This window comes from Ctenocephalides felis, unplaced genomic scaffold (assembly GCF_003426905.1).
Source record: "Ctenocephalides felis isolate EL2017-DRISC unplaced genomic scaffold, ASM342690v1 CF-g0.4_SCAFFOLD_01886, whole genome shotgun sequence".
NCBI classification, from domain to species: Eukaryota; Metazoa; Arthropoda; class Insecta; order Siphonaptera; family Pulicidae; genus Ctenocephalides; species Ctenocephalides felis.
This window is the reverse complement of record NW_020538040.1, coordinates 66,394,143-66,419,268: the sequence shown is the minus strand read 5'-3', so window position 1 is coordinate 66,419,268 and position 25,126 is coordinate 66,394,143. Positions and strand designations below refer to the sequence as shown.

The following is a 25,126-nucleotide window of genomic DNA, read 5'->3' as shown; positions in this document are numbered from 1 at the left end:
GTTAATAAGCATGCTTCTGGAAATTTGTTGCAAATAACGATATTCAAATTACACTCAAAACTCAAAAAAAAAAAATTAATTACCTTCATTTAAAACATTAATTCTAAATGAAACCATGAGATTGTTTTTAACGTTTGTTTTGTAGTTCATCGATATCAATTACCATTTACAATAAGCATTGAAAATAAAAGTAAATAATATTTTCGTACGTCTTTTGAGAATAATTGGAGCACACACGCTTAAGTTAATTTGCAAAAACGATTCGGCATTGGGAATCACGTGAAAACACATATTTCATGCTAATACTACAGTATAAGAGCCACACTTTTAATTAAAATTTATGTGGTCACAGCGTCTAGAGTCCACAAACACACACCCACCCACGAACAAATAAAACCAGCGGCACAAAAATGTCACTCGCAACAATCGTTCAAATTATTGACATATAGAAGCGCGTTAATTTTCATAAAATTGTAACAACATTTATGAGTAAAAGCAATTCATAGGAATCACGATGATTCACCGTGCAATATAGTCATGTAAACCCGGCGATTTTTCTTGTTCTGTACAGGTCGCAATCGAAGGCTATGTGTCAGATGAGAGAAGCCGGGAAAAGTCAACGGACGCATGCGCCATTCTTGACAGGCAGCGCGCCGGCGCCAAGGCACTTCGGCGAAATTCGCGCCCGTCCTAATAATCCGACACCAGGGCGGGAGACTCGAGACGGTATTTTTTACGAAATTTATGAGAACCTTTATATACTTGTGAAACAGCTTATGATCATAATTAGATTGATTTTCGCCATAGGTAAAGAATGCTCCGAAAGTAAACTCGGTTTATTTTCCCGAGAAAGAATTTAGCATTTTTAAATGCCTAGCATATTATCTATTTATGTAGAGTTGAAGTAGAGGAGTGTTGAATTAACCTATATAAAGTGTAAATATATTTTTAATTTATTTCCTGCAAACTCTTAAGTTCATATAATTTTCTCGAGCTTTTCCAGTTATCCATAAATTTTTTGAATTGCAACTTGCCTGTAGGCCACAACCGTGCGGAATTCAAAGTTGCTATATATGAGAAAAGAACCAAGAATTTTGAGACCTTTCTAACAATGCATAATACTTTATGTTTTCTTTACAGAAATATCGAATAGTGTGAACTGTTGCTAGAACCTATGCGCACTTTGCATTTCAGCATTTGAATAACCACACAGATTGCTCTACAAGCTGAACCGTAAAAATACGAAAAAACTTTGTTCGTACGAAAGATGCAGAATAAAATTACGAATAAAATGACATATAAATGGTTAAGTGTGTTCAAATAATTTTCTCGAAATTTTCCTGTTTCTCTTGAATTTTTCAATTGCAACTTGGCTGTAGGCGCCACACCGTGCGGAATTAAAAGTTGCGATATATGGGAAAAGAATTAAGAATTTTGAGACCTTTCTAACGATGTATAATACTTTATATGTTTTCTTTACAGAAATATCGAATAGAGTTGAAATAGAGGAGCTTCGGTGCGTGAAGTAATCTTATTGAATCTATATAGTAGTTTTCGGCTAATGATACTTGAACATTCAAAATTCCAGAACAAAATTGGTTATAACATTTGTCTATTTCTATATTACGCTATTTCACACCGTAGCGCTCTTAGCCGGTCTAAGACCATATGATTTTTTACTATGGATCATCCTAAAAGAAATAGTGCACACTGACAGTCCTCAAACCATCTATGCCTTAAAAAGGCAACTGGAGCAAAAATTGCAAAGATACCGCCTGAAATGGCAACGTGATATGAAAAACTTCATAGATAACTTAACTCTCTGTATAGCAAATTAAAGACACCATTTGGTAAACATAATTTTTCAGAAATAATTATTTACTTCTCGATTTTATTAAACCGTGAATTTTTATGAATTGCCTAATTTGGGAATCATGAAATGTATCAATTTTTAACTCTTCATGTCTTCTCTTTTATCGTTGGTCTCTCAATTATATGGTAGACAGAAGATTTTGATGTTCTAGGTTGATCATCATAAGCATGGGTAGGAGTCGTGTAGTCGTGATCGTAAGTAGACCCCAGACCATTGGGGTCATGGTGTATTGCTTCTATTGCCTAAATTTATTCCATTGATATTTACCACACAGAAGAAACAGTCGTTTTTTTTCTAAATCACGGGGGTATTAAAATTTTACTATTTCTTTTTCCTTTGGGACGTTAAACACTCCATGCAATTTTGGCACGCGGTATGAAAAACTCATGTTTTATCTTGATTGCGCAATTCAATTTAAAAGTGGTTGAAATACGCTGGCTTAAGACAGTTTGATATAGGTTTTAGGTATTTTTCTAAAACATATTCACCGCAGATGTATCATTAACTATATGAATATGCACACAACATATTCGAGTCGGAGCCACACCAAAAACAGCAGGCAAAACTTATAGTTATTTGTTAAACTGCGATAATCATAACCATAATGACGAATAGGGGTAGTTCCCCAAAACTAAAAAACAGTTACGGAAAAAACGGACGGTATATTTGAAATCGCACGATTCTAAGTACATAGATTAAAAAAAAGTTTAAGGAAAAAAACAAAATTGCGATTTTTGTCACGCAGTGTAATAGATGAAATAAAATTGTAAGGTTAAATTAAATTTTTTTTAAATCAAACGAAATCATATAAAAATCCACATTTAAAAAAAAGTTTTCTTATTATATGATGTCTTAAAAACAAATATAAATATATAACAGATTCGCCAAAAAAAATAGATTATCCTTCCTTCTGCCGGTATACTACATAATAAAAAAATATAAACAATTATCACTCACCACTATTCGTGGGTGAAGTGGCGTTTGCAAACTGCAGATTCTGCTGTAGTTGCGCGTGCAATTGTTTATGTTGATGTTGCAGATGTGCGTGCAGTTGCTGCGCTTGCTGCTGTTGCAGCTGCGTCACCTGCAGCTGGTGGGCGGATTGTGATAGCGGCAACTGTTGCGTGCTTTGGTGCGACAACTGCTGCGCGGATTGCGAACTGGTGACTGATGCGAGTAGCTGCACGCCGCTTGCATGTTGATCAGAATTATGTTCGCCTGCAAAGGAAATATATCATTTCTAGTAATTTAGAAAGGCACAATCAAGTATTAAAATCTAACGCATGTGAATGAAGGCTATGATCGCATGAACATTCAAAATCGGCACCACCCGACGTCAATTTTTTCCAATACCTCTTACAATTACGCTTAAAAAAATCGATTTGAAGAAACGGGCCTTTTTCGTATATTTTAAATGATATCTTGGCCAAATGAGTTAGGAAATTGAAAAGTGGTATAGTGGAAAGGTAACCATAACCTTTCTTCTTTTAAAGGAGTAAAAAATTACCGACTATCAAGTTCAGTATTGGAGATAATAACTAAAATTTTCGCAAATTTAAGGTAATGATCAATGTTACAAAAACATGCATGCAGGGTGTCTCAGACCTTAACGTCAAATCGAAACGAGGTGATAGTATTGACCTTAACTGTCCATAAAATATTTAGAAAAAACATTCTCTCACGTTGTTTGAAAATTTTTAGCTTTTAAGTGCAACCTAGATCATAGGTCCTAGGGTTTTGGCGGAATTTTGACCATGTTTCGGTTATTGGGGTTAATTTTAATTAATTTTGTTCATTTAAACTTTGTAACCGCAATCGTGAATAACATTTCTAGGACAATTATGAACTTAAAATTTTTAAAATAGAAAGACTTTGAAAAGCTCTCCTATAAAAAAGATGTACTAAAGTGTGTTGGCAAGTTTTATCAAAAGTTGGCGCATTTAATCAAGACTGTAAAATGAAAAGATACTTGATAATTGTGTTATTAAAAAATTCGAGGAAAAAAACAAAAATCTAAAAATAACACGATAATGGCATTTCGCACGCATTTCACAACATTCAAACTGATTGTGAATAAAATTTACTACAGTTAAACTCACCAGGCTCGGAAATTGGAGATATTGGACTATCAGGAAGAAGAATCCCTTTTTGGACGAGATGCTCTCTGTTAGCCCTCACAGATATTTTGCGTTCAAGTGCTGAAAAGAAATAGATTCTAATAATATCTAACAAACAAACAAATATAGCAAAAGAAACATCTTTTGCATAAAACACCATGAATTGGTTAATTTAAGCAAATATTATAGAAAAGACAATAGAGCTATGAACTCGCATGTTTTTTTCTATAACTGCAGTTTATATTTTATTTATTATTAATTTTATGTTTGTTGAAGATATGTGTATTGTTGTAACTCTTCCCATCCAATTGTAGAATTAATACGCCGGAGTGGCTGTATCCGAGTTGAAAGTGGAAGTGCATTTATACGCAATATGGTACGTCCCAGGAAATGTACGATTTCACTGCGGAAAAAATTCCTGATGTTTGCACAAATTATCGACTTATGATTCTTAAAAGCACTTTCTATCACAAACTTTATTCTTAGTGGAAAATTGATCTTATTGGAAGTGCATACGATCATATTTGGCAAGTCTTCAAAAATTCAACGGGGTTTTAAAAAATGATAATACCGAAACTCGTAGTTTATACTGTAATGTTTTTTATATTTTTTTTGCTGCAACTTTTATAAACATAAATTTGTACAAAAATTAATTTCATATTTATATGTTTAACTAATTACCATATATGCGTACATAAAAAACTATAATATAGAAAATATTTAGTAGGTTTAATTTCATTATGTACATGAAAGAACTAAAGGCTATCCCAGAGATTCTTGTAATTTACTGATGTCATCGATGTTTATGGGTATTATATTATAGATACATTGAACGATAACGATGACTAAGTATCGAGTTAACGGATATCATACCTCATAAATATTCAGGATAAAATTAATTAGTATTTTAGCATGTATTATGAGAAGGGTTTTATACATACATGTATATATTAAATATATAATATAATATATATATATATATATATATATATATATAATACACATAAGTTGGAAAAGAGTTAATCATACAGCTCAGAACGAATGCAATTAACGAATGCAAAATATTGTCAGTTTTTTTCAAGTTCAATTCAATTATTTTAAAAGATCGTAGTAAAGGTTGATATTTTTATTACTGTCTCTTATATTCCACAACAAAAAAAAACTTTTAGAATACTTGAAAATCGTACATACATTTCGGTTTTTATACTTACTTAGCTAACTTTATATACATGCGCAATTTTTAAAATTGGTAAATTCATGGATAATCGAAGATTTTAAATATAAATTGTCTATAACTGATAAATGTCTTATCGTATGTTCGAAATTTAACTATTGTATTAATAATTGTAATTATTTAGACCTTCTTTAGTTTATTCTACGACTATATATGTTTATATATATATATATATATATATATATATATATATATGCCTGATACAATGATTCTTAGGCAATACACTTCTCTATCGGCAATCTTTCCAGTCCCGATATACACTTTCTAAAACAACTCAACATCTTTAAATCATAATCATATTATCTAAACGCTTCACTAAATTTTACCAATATAATTTCAACATTTATAAACTAGTTAAACAAATAAAAACTATTTTGTTGCATCATTTGTACCTAAATTTCGACAGCGAAACAATTCGCAATTAATTGAATGAATTATTTAATAGAGTTCAACTCTCAAACTTTGAAAGCCAAGGGTTATTAAATAAAAATGATGATCACTTAGAGCAGCCTGTCAACACCCCTGTAACAATTATGTTAACAATTTAATCAACGTTAAAACGTTAACAATAAACTCAAGTGTTCAGTGTTGCATAAGCAACAGAATCATAACTAGACATGACACAATATAGAAGAAACTGAAGTTAAACCAGCTCAGCAAATATAATAGACATAGAATGCAGCAACACCAAAAATAGTCAAAGTTCTCTTTTTTACCAGTATATCACTTATTTTCTTCAATTTTTCTAGAATTTTTCGTGGTACATCGGCGTTAAATTTTTTTTAAAAGCTGTGTTAAATAATGTTTAAATATTTAAAAAAAAACAGATAGATTATTTTCTTACTACTGATCCTGAGAGAAATATAAAAAATCCGTTTAGTGCAGAATGGAAGAGACTGGGAACAGTCGTGCCACTTTTTTTGATCAGCAATTATTTTGTTAATTTATCAATTAGATGGAAGAAAAGTAAATTAAATGGTGATCTGTCCTTAAATAACATAAATTTGTCATGAAATCAAATCATACCAGAAAAGAGCTAGTGTTACAACCGTCCGCACCACCACAGACGGTTGTGACAGGCATAAAAATAGCTATAAACACCAAAATGATTTATATAACGACTTTTATTGTCGGTAATAACAATATTATGTTACACAACACAATATAAACATTTAAACATAGCTTATGAATAAAATATAAAAATATATAACAAAATATATTTTTTTAACTAAAGTTAACAAGATTTTTTTGTGAATTCTTTTTTTCTTGTATTGATTTTTCCATTTCCTTTCTCTTTCCTATTTTGTCTTGTTAAGTTAGATTTTTAATTTTAGTTTAATCTACACCCGAAAAAAGGACAAAAACTACAACCACGTGTCACAACTGTACCTAACGCACACTTTAGGAGACAAATCATCGTTATGACTGAGTTAATTATCTACGCAAAAACTAATTGCTGGTAATAAACTACTCATATTCAAATTAAAGCAAAATAACAAAATGATCTATCTGTATATAAGAAACAGTTATTATTAAATGAAATTGAACAAATTTGAACAATGAACTTTTTTTGACTTTTTAAAAGCAAAGCGTGTTAATGTAAGGCACTGCCCGAAAGCAGTAATGGGAACTTGTTCGAACAATCATACATCGTCAACCTCTTTTTAAATACCATCTCAAAATCAGTATAGTTTAGTTGTCAATACAACTGTCACTATCGTACCCTGGCACAACTGTACCCAGTCTTCCTAATATGTATTTAGCGATATTTAATTAACTATTTTTTATTCTCTATTTTATTTACAACTGTCCAGTTAAGGACATTTAATAAATTTGTGGAATTTACAATTGTCAACCGTAAAGGGACATTGTATACTAAATGGACATATTGGAAAAACAACTCGATGGTTGTAAAATATTAACAATATTTTATTTATAATGATATAATCTTAACTAATTAATTGTAAGTAATTTCTTATAAATAATGACTAAGTTATTTCAATCTTTATCAAAGGAGTTGACTTAAATCCAGTGGCGCTTTTCTTTTCAACCTACGTCGATAGTTCTCTGACTGATGAGCTTGTTTTTATATTTATGTGCTGTTTTTGTTATTACATCTTTAATGGTATTAACTAATATTAACTGTCAAAAAGCAAAGTAAATCAATTTTGTCAATACACATATAATAAGTTAATCCTAACCATATATGTATATCTTTAACAAGTAAAATTTTCAAATTCTCGAATATATAATAATTAATCCAGAAGTCAATTTTAAATGCAATCAAAGCTAATATAGTAATCGGACTAAAATAAACAGCATCGTCGAAATAACAAACCAGAATAAAGATCAATAACGCCAAATTCCAAGTGACGAAAATGTCGAAAAGAAATCAGCTTCGGAGGATATAGATAAAAAACAAATAATTGAATATGTTGATCAATTTCAGTACATACTTACGATTAGAAAATATCACAAGTTAGAAGGTACACTACATGGAATAGATAAGAAAAAGTGGACACTACTAATAACCGTGGCTCTAACATATCAGTCGTATGAATTTGAAGTCCGAGAGAATGTACTTATAATGGTACCCATCCGCAGGCAACCTTGCAACCGAGCAATTTATGACAAAATGACCAATAAATGTCCAGTTGTAAATTTTTTCGGCGTCCCAAGCAATCGAACAAAATTTCATTCATTTTTCTTGAACATTAGACAAGAAAGTTTGTATATTTCGAACGTGTAATAAGATAAAATCGACTTTTGTTGCAAATTTTAGTTCGTTTTCATTTTATTTAAACATTGATTTTTTATATAAAAATCATATTAAGTTTTTATTTAACATTAATGTTGTACATTTGCAACAGATGGATTTGGAATGAGATCTGCCGCAAATATATAACTCAAAATATTGTTCAAACGTAGCCCGATAGCAGTTATAACAAATTATTCAGATTTTACATTATATTAGCAAATAATTTTAACCTGAAACATGACCTTAATCTAGGAATATACGTCTACATTTACAATAATGCTCATAACAAGAAAGGGTCGTGCAATGTCGATTTGAGCAGTAAAATCATTTTCAAATAGAATGACTCATATTTTTTAAAAATAAATTTAACCCTCCGTCGGTCGGATATTTTTTCACCTTCGAACGGTCGGAAAGGTCTGGCTAGACCACCATTCATTTTACATGCATTTATATGGGTTAAATGAGTTTTTGGTGTCTTATGTATTAACGATTATATAAAAAAATCAAGAAATATAAAAAAAATCGTTTTTTTTTGTTAATTTTTCTGTTTTAAATCAATGAAAAACAATATTTATTCTTTTTCGGCGCCTTTGAAATGAATGTGTGCATTACTCATCCGATTTTCAGTGTTTGCGATTACCAATAAGTTTGGTAGGTTTTCAAGGAACTCTCGTCATGAAAATACTCACATTCATGTTAGAACACATAGCAAAGAATATAAATTATTATTAATTGAAGTCGAAAAAAGTCTGGCCAGACCACGCCGACCGACGGAGGGTTAATGTTATAATTATTATGAAGGGCAAAATAACGAATTATATGAATTTTTATTTATATAATATGAATAAAATGTGGTAAACTTTATGTATGTAATAATAATTTTTTGTAGTACGTAAAATATTTCTCACTAAATAATAATACATCACCTTGCGATTCGAAAATGTGATGCAGGACCAAAATACAGAAGATAAAATGTACCTACAACATAACAAACGCGGAAGGAATGTAAAGGGCGGGAGAAGAGAGAACTTCATCGAATGCAATTATGAAACAAAACTGGATCGGGTCCATATTGGGAAAGGAGTGCCAGCCGCACAACGCCATCAAAAGTAAAATAAAATAAAAGCACTGAAGACATTAGGACAAAGAAGTATTCAGATAATTGGGCATGGGAGAAAAAGAAATACAAGGCAATTGAATACCAAAAGACATGAAGCATAGGGTCAGGCATTTGAAGAGTAAAAATTTAACAGGAAAACTGTACAAAATGTGAAAAAGGAGCGAACGTGTGGTTCCTTCACAGCTATTCGGGCAATGATAATTCTAAAAATATATATGCGAGTATATACGAGGTCTGTTCAAAAAGTACCCGGAATTTTCGTTTTTTTCAAAAAAATATTTATTTATTCGTCTACATTAATGTGGTCCCCTTCAAAGTAGTCCCCCCCAGATATAATACACTTATGCCAGCGTTTTTTCCAATTTTCGAAGCACCCTTGATATTCACTTTTTGATATGTCCTTGAGCACTCTCAGCGATTTTCTTCAATCGAGGAAAACCGCCGTCCTTTCATGGGTCTCTTCAACTTTGGGAATAGGAAAAAGTCACACGGAGCCATATCTGGTGAATTTTTGCACTTTGCAACACTTTATTTCATTTTTTACGCAAAATTTAATACTGTAATGGGGTAGGGTTAGAATCAATGAATGAACACAGTTTCAACACTACCGTCACTTTATTTTCGGGTATGTAGGTACAGAATACGGAAAGAACAGATATAAATATATATAGTCACTAAGTCAGTTATGCTACACGTACACAAAGAGTAAAATTAACAAAGTCAGAGTTACTTTATTACACTAAGAGTTTACACAGCTTTCGACTTAAATGCCTCCGCATTTAATTCACAAAGTTCAAAAAATTATTAAATGCTTCTGCATTCAACTACACTAAGTCCGAAATTATTTAAATGCTTCTGCATTCAAAATCACTAAGTCCAAAAATTATTTAAATGCTTCTGCATTCAAAATCACTAAGTCCAAAATTATTTAAATGCTTCTGCATTCAAAATCACTAAGTCCAAAATTATTTAAATGCTTCTGCATTCAAAATCACTAAGTCCAAAATTATTTAAATGCTTCTGCATTCAAAATCACTAGAAAAGTATTAAATGTATCTACACTTAATAACTTTTCAACCGTTTTTGTTAATCTTAACAAAATAATTCTAATATCTTAAGCCAACTTGTTAAGTTTGCTGATGCAGTCAGAACAAGTTCCTTAAGGTATTAGGGCAAACGCGACTAAACACTTTTGACAAATTTCTTAATTTTCTATGACCTTATATACTAATTGAGCTTCTCCTACTCCTGTAGTGGGGTTGATTTCTTGGCGAGGGTGGTGGTTCCTTCGTATCCTTTCGGAGGTCGTCGTCGGTTCATCTCGCCAAAATCTTCGGGGGATGAGACGGTCATTGGTCTATGATGAACTCATCTCGCTTGAGGTCATCGATAATTGGCTATGACAAATTTCTCCTTCGGTGATGTCGAATGTGTATATATGATTATCTTTCTCACACCCTCGCTTGAGTCACAGGGCAAAAGTCGTATCGAGCTATCTTTTATCTTCCTTTTACTTGCGTTGACTCACAGGCTTGGGATGCTTCGTGCAAATTACACAACTCTTTCATCTCTCTCTAACGTTGTGCTGGTTTGAACGCGCTGAGGTCATCGAGCGCCCTAGGATCCTCCGTCCTTATCGCGTGTATGCCAGAGCGTATGCTGCATCGTGCTTTCACGCGAGACCCTTCGTTTATCGTTGTATGCGTAAAACTTTCACTTTGGTGACGTCACGCGTATTCTCGTGCGTTGTTGACAAAATATTTACGTACAGCGAATTTTGTAAATAGATTACGAATATTTTGTAAATACATTTCGAATGTTTAGTAAATACATTTCGAATGTTTGTAAATATATTACGAAATGTTTGTTAAAATAATAATTGTTACATGACTAATATTAATTAAATATAGAATGTTACAGACTCCCCCTATGGACCTACAGTCGTCTCGGCGGAGAGTCCATACATAAGACATTCTATTGGGTCGTAGTCCTCTTCTTGGGTCGACCGCGCTTTCTTATCGGAATCACAGGTATGATGTTTTCATTACCTAAGAAAGGTGATAGGGCAGATGTGTGGAATGTGCCTATGATTTCGTCTGTATTATCAGGGCGTCCTACTTCATAGCTGGTAGGTCCTCTCTGTTGTAATATGATATACGGTCCGTCGCGTCGTGGAGCGAGTTTTGACGTGAAACCTCTCTTCGCGTTGCTCAGTGTATGCGTGGCTACCCATACTCTGTCTCCTGGACTGTATGCTTGACCAGACCGCCGTACTTTGTCCGCATATTTCTTTCTCATATCTTGCTGCTTTTCTTGGGTCTCTCGTACCTGTTTGAAAGTGTCAGCCATCTTAAGTAGATACGGTGTGATGTCTGGTATGGGGTTTTCTTTCTCGATGATCGCCCTGAGATCTCTGTAGACATCGTCTGTTGTTCGAAGTTCGCGCGCCAGATTTAAGTATGCCGGGGTATACCCCGTACTCTTGCATATGGCTGAGTTCATCGCGAATCTTATCGCAGGTAACTTCCCTGGCCAAGTCGTGTGTTTCTCACCCACTAAGATGGCTAGTTGAGGTTTTAGATCGCGGTTGCGTCTCTCCACTGGATTGGCTTGTGGGTGGTACACCGGAATAAGGTGCTGTTTGATCCCTAGGCAGTGCGTCGTATGCTGCATGAATGCACTCACAAACTGAGATCCGTTGTCACTGATAAGCCTTCTTGGGAACCCGAACCGCAAGAAAACTTCATCCACTAGTGTTTTCGCACATTCTTGAGCTGTTGCATTTTTCAGTGCGAAGAGCTCCACCCATCTGGTCGTTGGGTCTTCGACGATGAATATCCATTTCAGGTCTTCTTCCGACGCTGGTAGAGGTCCAAATAGGTCTATGGCGATGACTTCAAACCTTTGTTGTAGCGGCGGTGTCTGTATCAATCCCGCCGGCTTCTGATTCGTGGCTTTGTACCGCTGGCACTCCACGCAATCCTTTAAGTGAGCCGTCACGTCGCGTCGCATGCTTGTCCAATAGTACCTTTGGCTGATTCGTCCTATTGTGCGTTCAATACCAGTGTGTCCTGCAGTTGAGGCGTTGTGGTATTCGTGCAGAATATCTTTAACTTCCTGTGCCGGGACTACCAGCTGTGGTTCCTCCGCGTCAGAGTCTGGATTGTACCTGTATAATACCCCTTGATACATTAGGTATCCTCGTTCTGTCCACCTTTGGTAGTCCTGCCGGTCTTCGGTCGTTTCAAACGCATTGATTATTTCTTGCAATTTGCTGTCCTCAAATTGACCCCGTCTTGTTTCAGCCGCACTTCTGCTTGGGTAATTGATTGAAACCAATCCAATCCGTGCGGATGTTACTTCTTGATTTTCGATGTTCGGTCGGGACAACGTGTCTGCTACTACGTTAATCCTTCCCGGGGTGTAGTCAATTTGCAGGTTGTACTGCTGCAGTAGTAATGCCCATCGCGCCAGTCGACCACTGGGCGATTGTAGGGTCATTAACCATTTTAGAGGCCTGTGATCGGTGGCTACCGTTATCTTGGCCCCTTCGATGTACCCACGGAACTTGTTAACGGCCCATACCACCGCCAGTGCTTCGCGTTCCGTGGTGCTGTAATTCCTTTCAGCCGGCGTCAATAGGCGACTTGCATACTCTACCGGCCTTTCGTCGGCGCCCTCTCCTTGCAGTAATACTCCCCCTAGAGCGTAGCTGCTTGCGTCGGTTCGCAGGATGTACGGTTTCGTCTCGTCTGCCTGCCTCAGGATAGGGCTCGTCATTAATGCTTCCTTGAAGAGATCACCGTTCTTGGAGAGTAGCTGCTGCACCTTCCATCGATCTTCTTCTGGAACTGGATGTCCCTCATTTTCGCGCAGACTCAGTTCCTTGGCGCTCAGAGAGGCTATGTGAACTGTAGGGATGATCGTAGCCGAGCGAAAACAGGTGTCAAACAGCGCGTCCAAAGTGTGCTGTTCGTCCTTCTTCTCCGTTGGCGTAGCTGAGCGGAAACAGGCATCGAACAGCGCGTCTAATTCCTGTCGCTCATCCGTTTCATCCGTGTCCATTTCTTCTTGTGTTGGTACCGGAACGCTCATGGCAGCCTCGTTAACATGCTCTGCTGACCGTGTTACTTCGACTGTCCCGAAAATTTCATCCTCTGCTGCGAAAGGGTACTTTTGTGCCTGGTCCCAAAAATTCCACATGCGGTGCTTCATGTCTAGCACAAGACCGGCCTTGTGCAAGAAATCCATGCCTAGCAGGCTATAGTTTCCCTTCGCTTCCGGAATCACGACAAATTCCGTTGGCACTGGTCTGCCTTCCAGCCGCACAATGGTCGTTGTCTTTAATATGGGTCGAAGCTTCGACTCTCCATCAGCCATCGTCATTGTCATCATTGACGGTTCAAATTGATGGTTCGTTGACTGCAGTAATTTGTATAGAGTCTCTCCCGCGATGCTCTTTTCTGCGCCGGTGTCCACAAGTGCGTAACCCATTACGCCTTGGATTTGTGCTTTAATAACGGGCCTGGAGCAAGGATCTTGAGCCGCAGTTCCTCCTGGTTGGCGGTTCCATTTCAGATCACGCTTCTTTACCCAGGCCAGACGTCTAGGGCAGACTTCTTTTAAGTGCCCGTTCTTCTTGCAGTAGCTGCATTTTCCTGGCTCTTGCGTGGTCAGGCTGAAGAATCCGACTCTTTGCGTTGTTGCTGTCTGTGCGGTTGTTGGGGGAGAGCAGACCGGACACTTGCTGCGGATAACCCCTGCCTTGCCGCATCCATAGCAGTAAATTCTCGCTTCGCTGCGAGTTTCTGGCTCCTCTTTCTTAGGAGTCTGCTTGGTCCCTTGGCGTTTGCGACATTCCGTGACCGTGTGTCCAGTGTGGCCGCAAAAAGAGCAAGTTTTTCGTCTTCCCGCCGGATTACTCTCTCCCTGTTCTGCCTCGGAAAGGTTAGCTTCCACGTCGCGAGCTCTTTGAAGCAGTTCATCAAATGTAGTGACCGTTGTCCGTGGGATGCGTTCACGGATCTGCATATGCAGTAGTCCGTAAAGCATATCAAGCTGTATATCTGTCGCGATATCGTATGGCAACTGCGCCAGCAGTGCCCTCTTTTGGCAAACGAATAAGTCGGTACTCACCTTCTTTTCTTGACGAGTGCCAAAAAAATCTATATAGACGCTGTGCGGGGGTTTACTTGGGGCAAACGACGTCCTTATTAAGTGAATCGCCTCGTCGAACGTATTGGCCTCCGACTTCACACCTTCCCACCACGTAGCCGCCGTGTCCTCGAGAAGTAGTGGTAGCCCCTTTAGCGCATTCTCATCCGAGATGCCTTCCACGTCTTTGTACAAGACGATGGTAGTTGTGAAATCTTTCACCTTTTCAGGAACCCGCGTTCCGTTGAACCTGGCCGTGCACCTGGCAAAGCTGCCAGACACCAAGTCCGTCCGTGTGTTTTGTGTGCTTATCACTCCGATCAGTCGCTGCAACATCTCTTCTGACATGGTAACTGCCATTTTTCCGTTTCTGGCCACTCGGTTGGGCGCCAGTTTGTAATGGGGTAGGGTTAGAATCAATGAATGAACACAGTTTCAACACTACCGTCACTTTATTTTCGGGTATGTAGGTACAGAATACGGAAAGAACAGATATAAATATATATAGTCACTAAGTCAGTTATGCTACACGTACACAAAGAGTAAAATTAACAAAGTCAGAGTTACTTTATTACACTAAGAGTTTACACAGCTTTCGACTTAAATGCCTCCGCATTTAATTCACAAAGTTCAAAAAATTATTAAATGCTTCTGCATTCAACTACACTAAGTCCGAAATTATTTAAATGCTTCTGCATTCAAAATCACTAAGTCCAAAAATTATTTAAATGCTTCTGCATTCAAAATCACTAAGTCCAAAATTATTTAAATGCTTCTGCATTCAAAATCACTAAGTCCAAAATTATTTAAATGCTTCTGCATTCAAAATCACTAAGTCCAAAATTATTTAAATGCTTCTGCATTCAAAATCACTAGAAAAGTATTAAATGTATCTACACTTAATAACTTTTCAACCGTTTTTGTTAATCTTAACAAAATAATTCTAATATCTTAAGCCAACTTGTTAAGTTTGCTGATGCAGTCAGAACAAGTTCCTTAAGGTATTAGGGCAAACGCGACTAAACACTTTTGACAAATTTCTTAATTTTCTATGACCTTATATACTAATTGAGCTTCTCCTACTCCTGTAGTGGGGTTGATTTCTTGGCGAGGGTGGTGGTTCCTTCGTATCCTTTCGGAGGTCGTCGTCGGTTCATCTCGCCAAAATCTTCGGGGGATGAGACGGTCATTGGTCTATGATGAACTCATCTCGCTTGAGGTCATCGATAATTGGCTATGACAAATTTCTCCTTCGGTGATGTCGAATGTGTATATATGATTATCTTTCTCACACCCTCGCTTGAGTCACAGGGCAAAAGTCGTATCGAGCTATCTTTTATCTTCCTTTTACTTGCGTTGACTCACAGGCTTGGGATGCTTCGTGCAAATTACACAACTCTTTCATCTCTCTCTAACGTTGTGCTGGTTTGAACGCGCTGAGGTCATCGAGCGCCCTAGGATCCTCCGTCCTTATCGCGTGTATGCCAGAGCGTATGCTGCATCGTGCTTTCACGCGAGACCCTTCGTTTATCGTTGTATGCGTAAAACTTTCACTTTGGTGACGTCACGCGTATTCTCGTGCGTTGTTGACAAAATATTTACGTACAGCGAATTTTGTAAATAGATTACGAATATTTTGTAAATACATTTCGAATGTTTAGTAAATACATTTCGAATGTTTGTAAATATATTACGAAATGTTTGTTAAAATAATAATTGTTACATGACTAATATTAATTAAATATAGAATGTTACAATACAAATTCTTTGACTTTTCAATTCTTCCATTGTAAAAATCGCCGAGCTCAGAAAAACACGTCGAACCTTAGCGACTACCACAGACAAAGTAAACAGTGAATATAGCTGAAAATTTCATCATACTTTAGGGGCATGTATACCAACACAATAAAAAAAAATTTTGACAATCAGACACTCCAGACCCGCGAAATTTAATTATTAGTAATTCCGGGTACTTTTTGAACACACCTTGTAGAATAGGGCGGGGCACAAAAGACCAATTTGATTTTGAGCAATTACACTGTGAAAACGAAACCAATTATATCACAACAAATAACACATATCAAACAAACAACTATCTAACTATGTTCAACAAAAGTCCCAGCTAATTCATCATTGCAAAAATGAGTGTTTTTGCTGTTTTTCAAAAAAATTGTCAACTGGTCCTTTTTAACCCATAGACGGGATAAATTGAGACGGCCAGGGAGCAAAGGGGTCCAATATTTTATTTTTAATTTAAAAGGAATTTTACGAAATAATAGCTATATTATTCGACCAATACAAAATATAAATTTTATTAGTATATCTTTTACAGATATAATACTGTATATACACTTGATCTGGTATTTCGTCAGGAAAAATCATCAGCAAAGTTGGAATAAATATTTATTTAACTGATCTCTTGTAAAATTGCATTTTTTAACTTAATTTTTTAAAAAAAAATTTTTATTTTTACACCTTTGCCTCGGTGAAGGCTCAGATGGTTCTTTTGACCCCACCCACACATAAGCTTTTATAAGAGTTATATAAAAAGAACTGTTGAATCTACCTAGAAATTAACAATACATCTTATAAAACAATTAAATAACGTATACTTAAAAAATATATTAAGATCTCGAAAACTAAACAACAGCGCTCTTGTGAGCCAACAACCAAAAAAACTAACAACGAAAGAAAATACTTTTGTTATGGATTTTCAAACTTGCCGTTTATTTCCCTACATCAACGTCGTAAGAATCAAGATGATGACTGGTAATACATCTTTTTTCCTCTACTATCAAATATTGTTACTAAAAAATTATTAACTTTACTTGTTTTTGAGATACCTGTTGTAGACCTTGTTACCCGCGGACTCTCCGCTCTACTCAACATTTTTGAAACATTGATGAAAAATAATACAAATTAAAATTTAAATTATTAAGGCTTACATAAATGTTAAACACAAAATCTTTTACACTTTCCATTAGACATGTTCATATATTATATTCAATCAACCCCCTCCTATAACATAGTGAGTACCCCGTAATTTAAATATTACATACGTCCCGGAGTTTTTCTAAAAGTAATATTTGCCCCGGATTGTACCGGGTGTTCGAAAAGTATAGGTTCAAAATAAAACTTCGCTCTTACATATTACAATTAAACTGAATTTTATACAAGGCTTAAAAGCAAAAAAATATATACAAATCGAAGAATATATGATATAAGTTATATTAACAAATAATAAAGTTCCACAGAAAGCCAATAATTCTGATTGAAAAAATCGATTTATTCAGAAAATAATAATTTTTATTGTATCCTTATATAGTATTTGTTATTTTAAATCATATTTAAGATATTTAGCAAAAATCTAATTGAAAATTTTTAATCTCTTAGTTTTTCTTTCTGATTAATATTAAATAGTAACTCACAAATCATACAGTTGTTAAAATGTAAAAATAGGTAAACTAATTAAAAAATATAATCTACAAAACCAGAAATATTACAACAAATTTTGCAAGGTTGGAAGTAGTATGTACTACTATATAAATTGAATATATACTGCAAAAAATTGAGCAAAAATTATTCAAAAGTGAGGAAGTTATAAGACGTAAGTATATCCAATTATTGTGTACGGGATCAGTATATGATCTGTATGAAAAATAAAGGTCAACAAGCAGATACGTCGTGAGAATAAGTTTAACGCTATTTAAAATGAAAGATATTATTTGTACAATGGAGAAAATTTTTATAATATTCCCTGAGAATATATGAATTAGAACATTAGAAAATACAGAACAGAAGTGGTCAATCGTTATACTCAAATGATGTCGAATTTATTCCATTCAAATAATTCTATTAATAATAATTAATGAATGTTTTAATATAAATATGAAGGATTATAATAAGCATACGCTTCAATTCTATACATATTCTGCACAAAAGAGTAGTTTTATTGAGATAACACAATTAAAGACGTTTGAAATGAGGGATTACATATGGTAGTTAAAACGGCTAATTATCTAATGGTAAGTAAATCTTTACATATGTCAGATTTTTTTATCAATAAATATTGTGGGCGACATGAAAATAGAAGACGAGTGTTAGATAATGAAAAGTAAGATCACGTTTCTAGATTTGTCAAAATAAAGTTCATGTATTATAATTTGTAAGATTATAATGAACACATAATTAATAAATGTAGTTTTTACTAAAATATTAACAACAAAAAATATATTTTTCTTAGGCGGTGATTAGTTATTTAATCAGTTGCATTGTAGGAAAAGTAGATAAATTTGTTTCGGCCTATTATAAAAAATTAATTAAAATGAATTAATTGGTAAATTTCTAAATTTTTATTAGAAAGATTACTTCTATGAAAAATGGAAATCCAAACGTAACTTTATTGAGTTGTTTCACAAATAACATAGTTTTTATGAGAAAATATTTTACGTATCTTAAATATTTTATTAAACTTATTCTAATATCGTTTTGCAATTTATATTGGTATTTGTATCATAACTTCTCACGCACAAAATTTTTGCTAACAAAAAACTGATTCAGTTGTTCTTAGATTGTATAAAAGATATAGAATTATTTCTTACATTATCATCTGAAGATGCCATATCTACAAAAATTACATACCGTTCAAGATATATAAAGCTCTTAGAGAATGAAATCTTGCATGTTCTTGGTGATTGACTATATTTTTTAATTCTTTGCAGCAATTTTTTAGTCAATTATCGAAATAATCATATTTTAGAACCGATTGCAAAAAATACTCATCCTTTAGTAATATAATATTAATCATGAGATGCAGATAAAATTTTCGATGCATTTAAGTTTAGGTGTTTTGTAGTTGCATTAAATTTAATATAATCAGGTTAATTTGATTAGACCAAACTCAAATAAGTATCTTCAAAATATCCAAACACACTCAGAAAACGCATGCTCCCGTTTATATACCAACGTCAGCAATTTAAATTAAAAAGCACAAAATCGTAAGATTTAGTTTACTTGGGTATAATCTTGATACTGAAAACTATGAAAGCTACATTTTTTTTCGATTGTGCATCAGTATTTCATGATTCTGTTTAGATAGTCCACCACAGGAGGCAGGCCAATATTCGTAAAGACAAATGAGCGAATTTAATAACTAAGACAGATTGATCCAGATGCAATTTTTCTATCAAATTTTAACTTTTGCGCGCTATTATGCATTTAATTATTTTCAAACGTATCGTAATCAATTCAAACAGTTTTAAAAATTAACTAGATTGTTAAAAAGTAGTTTAAGATTATAAAGAATAACTAAACATAAAGTAAGTTTGTCTTAGGGCACGGCACATGGCTACTGTGATACTTCAAATTAGGTAAATTAAACAAACAAGTACCGAGATAACTTTCCAATTATAATAAAATTAAAACCTTGATGTAATCAATTATTGCAAAATGGATGTTTCCGACGCTTTTATAATATCGCATACTGTACGCCTAAAAGTGTCAAAACATTATTTAAATTTTATGAAAAACTACAATTGTAATGGTTTTTCAATCTAACGCAAAGTGTCGATAAATAACGTCTTACGATAAATAAGCGTGTTCAACATTACAATGATCAATTCCATTCGTTGGTATTCTCTAAACAATTACTCAATAATGACATCAGAAAAATTATATAAAAATGCACAATTTATCCGATTTTCCAGACAATCACCTATTGTACCCAACCAGAGATGCTTTGATTGAATGTATATTTTCCAGATGTACGAGCTAATTATACTAATCATGCGTGGCTACGTGAACGAGCTATTTCGTCTGTTAAATATATAGAGATCGACGTAAAAAATTCAAGATACAACAGTCATTACCTGGCAATCAAATATCATTGAAATCGATCGACACGGTTGTCGATCCCGTAGATTTTGTGAACTATCCTGCTGAATTCTTGAGTTCACTGGATACACCTGGAATGCCACCATATAACTTGCAATTAAAATTTTGTTCAAGGATCTCTTTTCTTGGGTGTTTGAATGCACGAATGCTATGCAATGGCATGCGATTAGTTGGAAAAAAATCAGGAGCTAATTTTATTGGAGCTATCATCGTCAACGGCAGATTTGAAGGGGAAAATGTTCTTTTACCATAAATCCCAAAAGTTCCTTTTCGATTCAATTATCACAATTTACAATTTATAACCCGCTTAGCATTCGCAAGAATGATTGAATGAGTTATAAGGACAAATAATCAGATATTAACAGATCGTTTTTATGGTGTTTTCTGAGTTATGCATTCATATATTTTCAAATCAGCTTACACATACACATAAACATTTAAATCCCAGTAAAATATTTTCAATTATTTTCCTCCTACAGGCCAATTAGCTAGCAATTGAACATTTTTACGTTTTTTGAGATTGCTAATAAAATCAATAAAAGCCAGAATTGAATATCAAATAGTTTGATTATTAAATAGTTTTTCCCATATAACTGTCTTCTAGGACATAACTATAAAATAACTATCAAAATATAAAATAAAATATAGTCAACAGAGCTATTTATGTCTAGCCACTAATTTTAATAATTAAATCTTATCTAGAAAACAATGAATTGTAGTATGTCAGCTTAAATGACGTGGAGACATCACCATGGAAATTCTCCTAAGGTATTTGAAAAGAAAGGACCTTTCGCCAACCCTATTATAGACAAATGAAATTTCTTGATGATTTCTTCATTCGATAAATCAAGATTCAACAATCTTTTAATAACATTCTGAACTTCTTCAACACTAGAACAAACCTAAAAAGTTTTTTTTATGAAAGATTGTGACCAATGCTGGCAAGTCAATCATTTACTATTCGTACCAGAAATGATGCACTATAGAATTAACTTTAAAGTGATGGAGAAAAAACAAATTCATGAATTGTTGAAAAACTGTTATTGATTAAGTTGTCCACCAGTCTGGATATATGAAATTCAGTACATATTCAGTTCATTCAGCGCGAATAAAACGAATCCTAAGCCAAACACTAAACCTATCTAGGTAGGTTCCTAACTGGGCTCAAGACTAACAAGACAAGAGTAACATGATGACAGTACATATATCTAAAAATAAGTATTACAAGTAAAATAATTTATAATCTTCCCAAATGTCGCGGAAGAGTTTTTAGGGTCACGATCTACCAGTCCCAATAGAAGCATAAATAGTTAAAATTTATCATTTTTACCAATATAATAATATTGGATTTATTTTACCAATGAGAAACCATTTTACTTTACCAAGAAGAAATTGGTATTTTTCAAATATATTTTCTATTTATTATTTTGATTATGTTTTTTTTATTTAATACTTTTATTTTTCTCATTTTTGGCGTTTAAATAATTATCATACGAATTCTGTGCAAGTATAAATATCATGATTTATTTTTTATATTTTTTTAAACTATAAATCACTCTTGCTTAATGTTTATTAAAAATTGTAATAAAATTGAAATAAGAAAGCTTTTTAGCTGGTATCAATCCAGATATTTAAAACAAAAACTAAATTATGTTTTTAAAGCAATTTTATCAACTGAAGAAGAGTCAAAAGGGAATTCGAAACGCGTAGAAATTTTTACAAAAAAAAAATGAAAATATCTGGATGGGTGCCTGATAAAAGGCGTTTTAGTTTAAATGTGATTATTCAATAGAATAAGATTTTAAATAAGAATACAAACTTATCTTTATACTAAGATGACCATACGGTTTGGCCGCGACAGTCCCAGATTTTCACTTTATCCCGCGTTTTCGAAAAGTGTAAGTTTAAATTAAATTTTTGCTCCTACTTGATAAAAAAAAATACAATTACAATTACCCATCAAATATCCGAAAACGATGATATATACAATGAGTATGCTTATATAAAACTATACGTTATGAATAGAATCACATTAATAATAATTTCAAACTTTCATTTTTAAATTAACGAAAATTATGAAAACGAACTTAATGACAGAAACATACAGATTGAAGAATTTCTGATTAGAAAAAATCGATTAATTTAAAAAAAACTGATTTTTATTGTATTCTTCAATAGTACCTGTTTTGTTAAATCATGTTTAAATCATTTAGTAGATATAAAGCCCCCCGTCCCGTCCCGGATTAGCATAACCGCAAATTGCCGTCCTGGTTTTGACATTAAAAATATAGTCAAAAAATCGCGTTTTTGAAAAACTTTTAGGGAAGGAAATAAATATTTAATTAAAACGAAACTTTCAAGTTTTATTATTGTTATATATTTCAACATTCTTCTCAAATGTTTTCATTAAAATATATGTCATACATAATATGCCGGGTACAAGCATTTGGCCGAGGCGACACTAGCGTGCATGTGTCGTTTGGCGGGAAAGGTGCAGGTCACAATTTCCATCAGAACAAAAAAATAAAAACCAATTTATATTTTCAATAGTATAGATTTTAGTTGAATCTGAAGAAATCCAGAAAAAAGTGATAAATTCACCAATTCTTCGCAACTTAAGAAAAAATCATGTTTTTTGGTAAATAAAAATCACTTTAGATTGTTAAAAAAGTGGGTTTATTATAACTTTTTTTAAGGTTTTTAGGCTAAACTAGAAGAGAATTTAATCCTGAATACAATCAATTTTGTCTCGTTTAAATAGAACGTTCAGTTTTTTTAAGTGAAAAACCGAGAAATCGCGCGTCGAAGTTTCCGTTCTGCTCAAATACATGCTCTACGCTTACTATTTCTTCCGTGACTCCGAAAATAATTTTGAATTTGTTTCTGAAATTTTAGGGATATATTCTTGGCTAGTTTTGGAAAAAAAATTTGTAAAAACAATTGATTTTTAAGCTTCTAAAGCAAACTCAACCCTTAATACTTCTAATACAATCCTACCAAGAATTTTAATAGCAAGCTATGAATTAACAAAAAAAATAATACATTAATAATTCATCAAAAGAAGAAGTGATATTGTTTGGCATTACGTTACTTCAATTCTCAGTATTTGTGTTCCTTTAGGACATTTTATAAATTACTCACTTTTTTTAAAGAGCAAGTTTTTTACTCTATTGATGAGTATTTGAGTTATAATTTTTAGTAAATTATTCTGTGTTTTTTTTTCTTTCATATAAAAGGCAAAACTTATAGTAAGGTTATGAGTTAACATTGGTTTTTTAACTTCCCGAAGGAGAAATTTATGTTTTCATAAAAAAAATCCGATTCGCTAATTTATTATTCGCTTGGTCTCGACGTTTCAAGCCATTCTGAATCGAATGAGACCAAATTTGGAAAAAGTATGTGTGTGTGTGCGTGTGTATGAACAGATTTTCGGTCGTAAATCGGCGTTTTCTCAAAAACGTCTGAACCTATCTATTTCAAAAATTTAAAAGCCATTCGATGTATCTTCATGAGGATGATTGTTTGTCAGTTTTTTGCGACGATCGGCCAAGCCGTTTCTTTGTAATTTGGAAAAAAGTGTTAAATTTTTCGTCCACATTTCAGCTCATACTACCGAATTGATTTTCAAAAATCAAAAACTGTTCGAAAGATATTAGTTGGGAATGATACTGATTAGTTTTAGATGAAAATCTACCGAACCGTTTTCTTGTAATTAACTATTGAAAAAAAAATTTAAGACGATATTTATGGAACTTTTTGGCGATATATATCATGGTCTTATAGAACTTACTAAAACATCACGGCCTTACAACAAGTAGTATAATTTTAAAAATTTATCAAAGTTTGAGAAAATGAGTAGTTTTTGTTAAAAATAAAATTAGACGATTTACTTGGTATAACGATAGAGTGCTTGGTCTTAATGAACATACTAAATTATTAAAGTCCTACGAAAACTGGTTCAAATATGAAAAAATGATTGATTTTTGAAAACTTGTTTTTAGAAAATACTCCGAGTTAACGTGTTCGTTCGTTTTCAATAATGTGTAATAAATCCATTCGGAATACTTTTAATCACTCATAAATTAATTTATTTTTTATTGATTAAGTCGATTATATACACATATCGGAAAGTTCATGTAACTTGCCTCATGGCAAAATACCAATACCAACTAGTTAAATTATATTTTATTTAATATAGTATGTATCATTATCTATTAATTTAAGTTATAATTGTATAATTGTATAAATAAATATAAATGAATAAATAAATGAATAGTATCTGTCTTCCTTTTGCACAATGTTTTTATAAATAATAATTAATTTACTTACATTTGGAAGCCGCCTCGAATTTGTCGGACTTTTTCTTTCGTTTCCATTTCCATGGCTTGAAGAGTTTTCCTAAGGCTGACAGCTTGCTCTTGCGTTCAAGCTGCGGGGGCCATACACCCACGCCTCCCAGGCTATTCGTTCGCACAGCCACACCGTTCTGCTTCTTGCCTGAAGGAATTAACATCCATTGTGTATTTATACTATCGTATAAATGTCACATATAATAATACAAAAACAACAAATATATCCTTCTATCTACATTATATTCAATCAGCACGTATCAACAATAACAATTTACAACAATATATTTCATTTCAAATACGAGCATTCGCACTAATCTTTCCATATCATGAATATATTCCTGAGAATAGTTTATGACCGAATGTGCTACATATCTTAGAACATGTGACGCAAGTAACAATAACTAAAAAACACAATTATATACGACATTGTAAATACAGCTCTTATCTGATCTACGTCGTTTAATATTTGATAAAATACTCTCAAAACTTTGTTGTAAAAAATATATAAAATACATATTCTTCAGTTGAAGAAAGATGAGTAAAGTTAATTGCCTTGTCTACTGTCGGTAGACTACTTGTACTAACGAATATCGTAATCCTTTATTATTAATGTGCAAATGAATAAA

At 33.5% G+C, this 25,126-nt stretch overlaps 1 protein-coding gene across 1 annotated transcript in view; it reads right to left on the bottom strand.

Annotated features, from left to right (window-relative positions):
• The window catches only part of LOC113375238, a 55,969-nt gene that overhangs the window by 20,716 nt on the left and 10,127 nt on the right, over positions 1-25,126 (bottom strand). The window contains exons 2-4 of the mRNA XM_026615182.1: positions 24,478-24,645; positions 3,973-4,071; positions 2,831-3,091 (exon numbers count right to left, since the gene is read on the bottom strand). Coding sequence (XP_026470967.1) covers positions 2,831-3,091; positions 3,973-4,071; positions 24,478-24,645 — 528 coding nt within the window. The remainder of the gene's footprint in view (positions 1-2,830; positions 3,092-3,972; positions 4,072-24,477; positions 24,646-25,126) is intronic.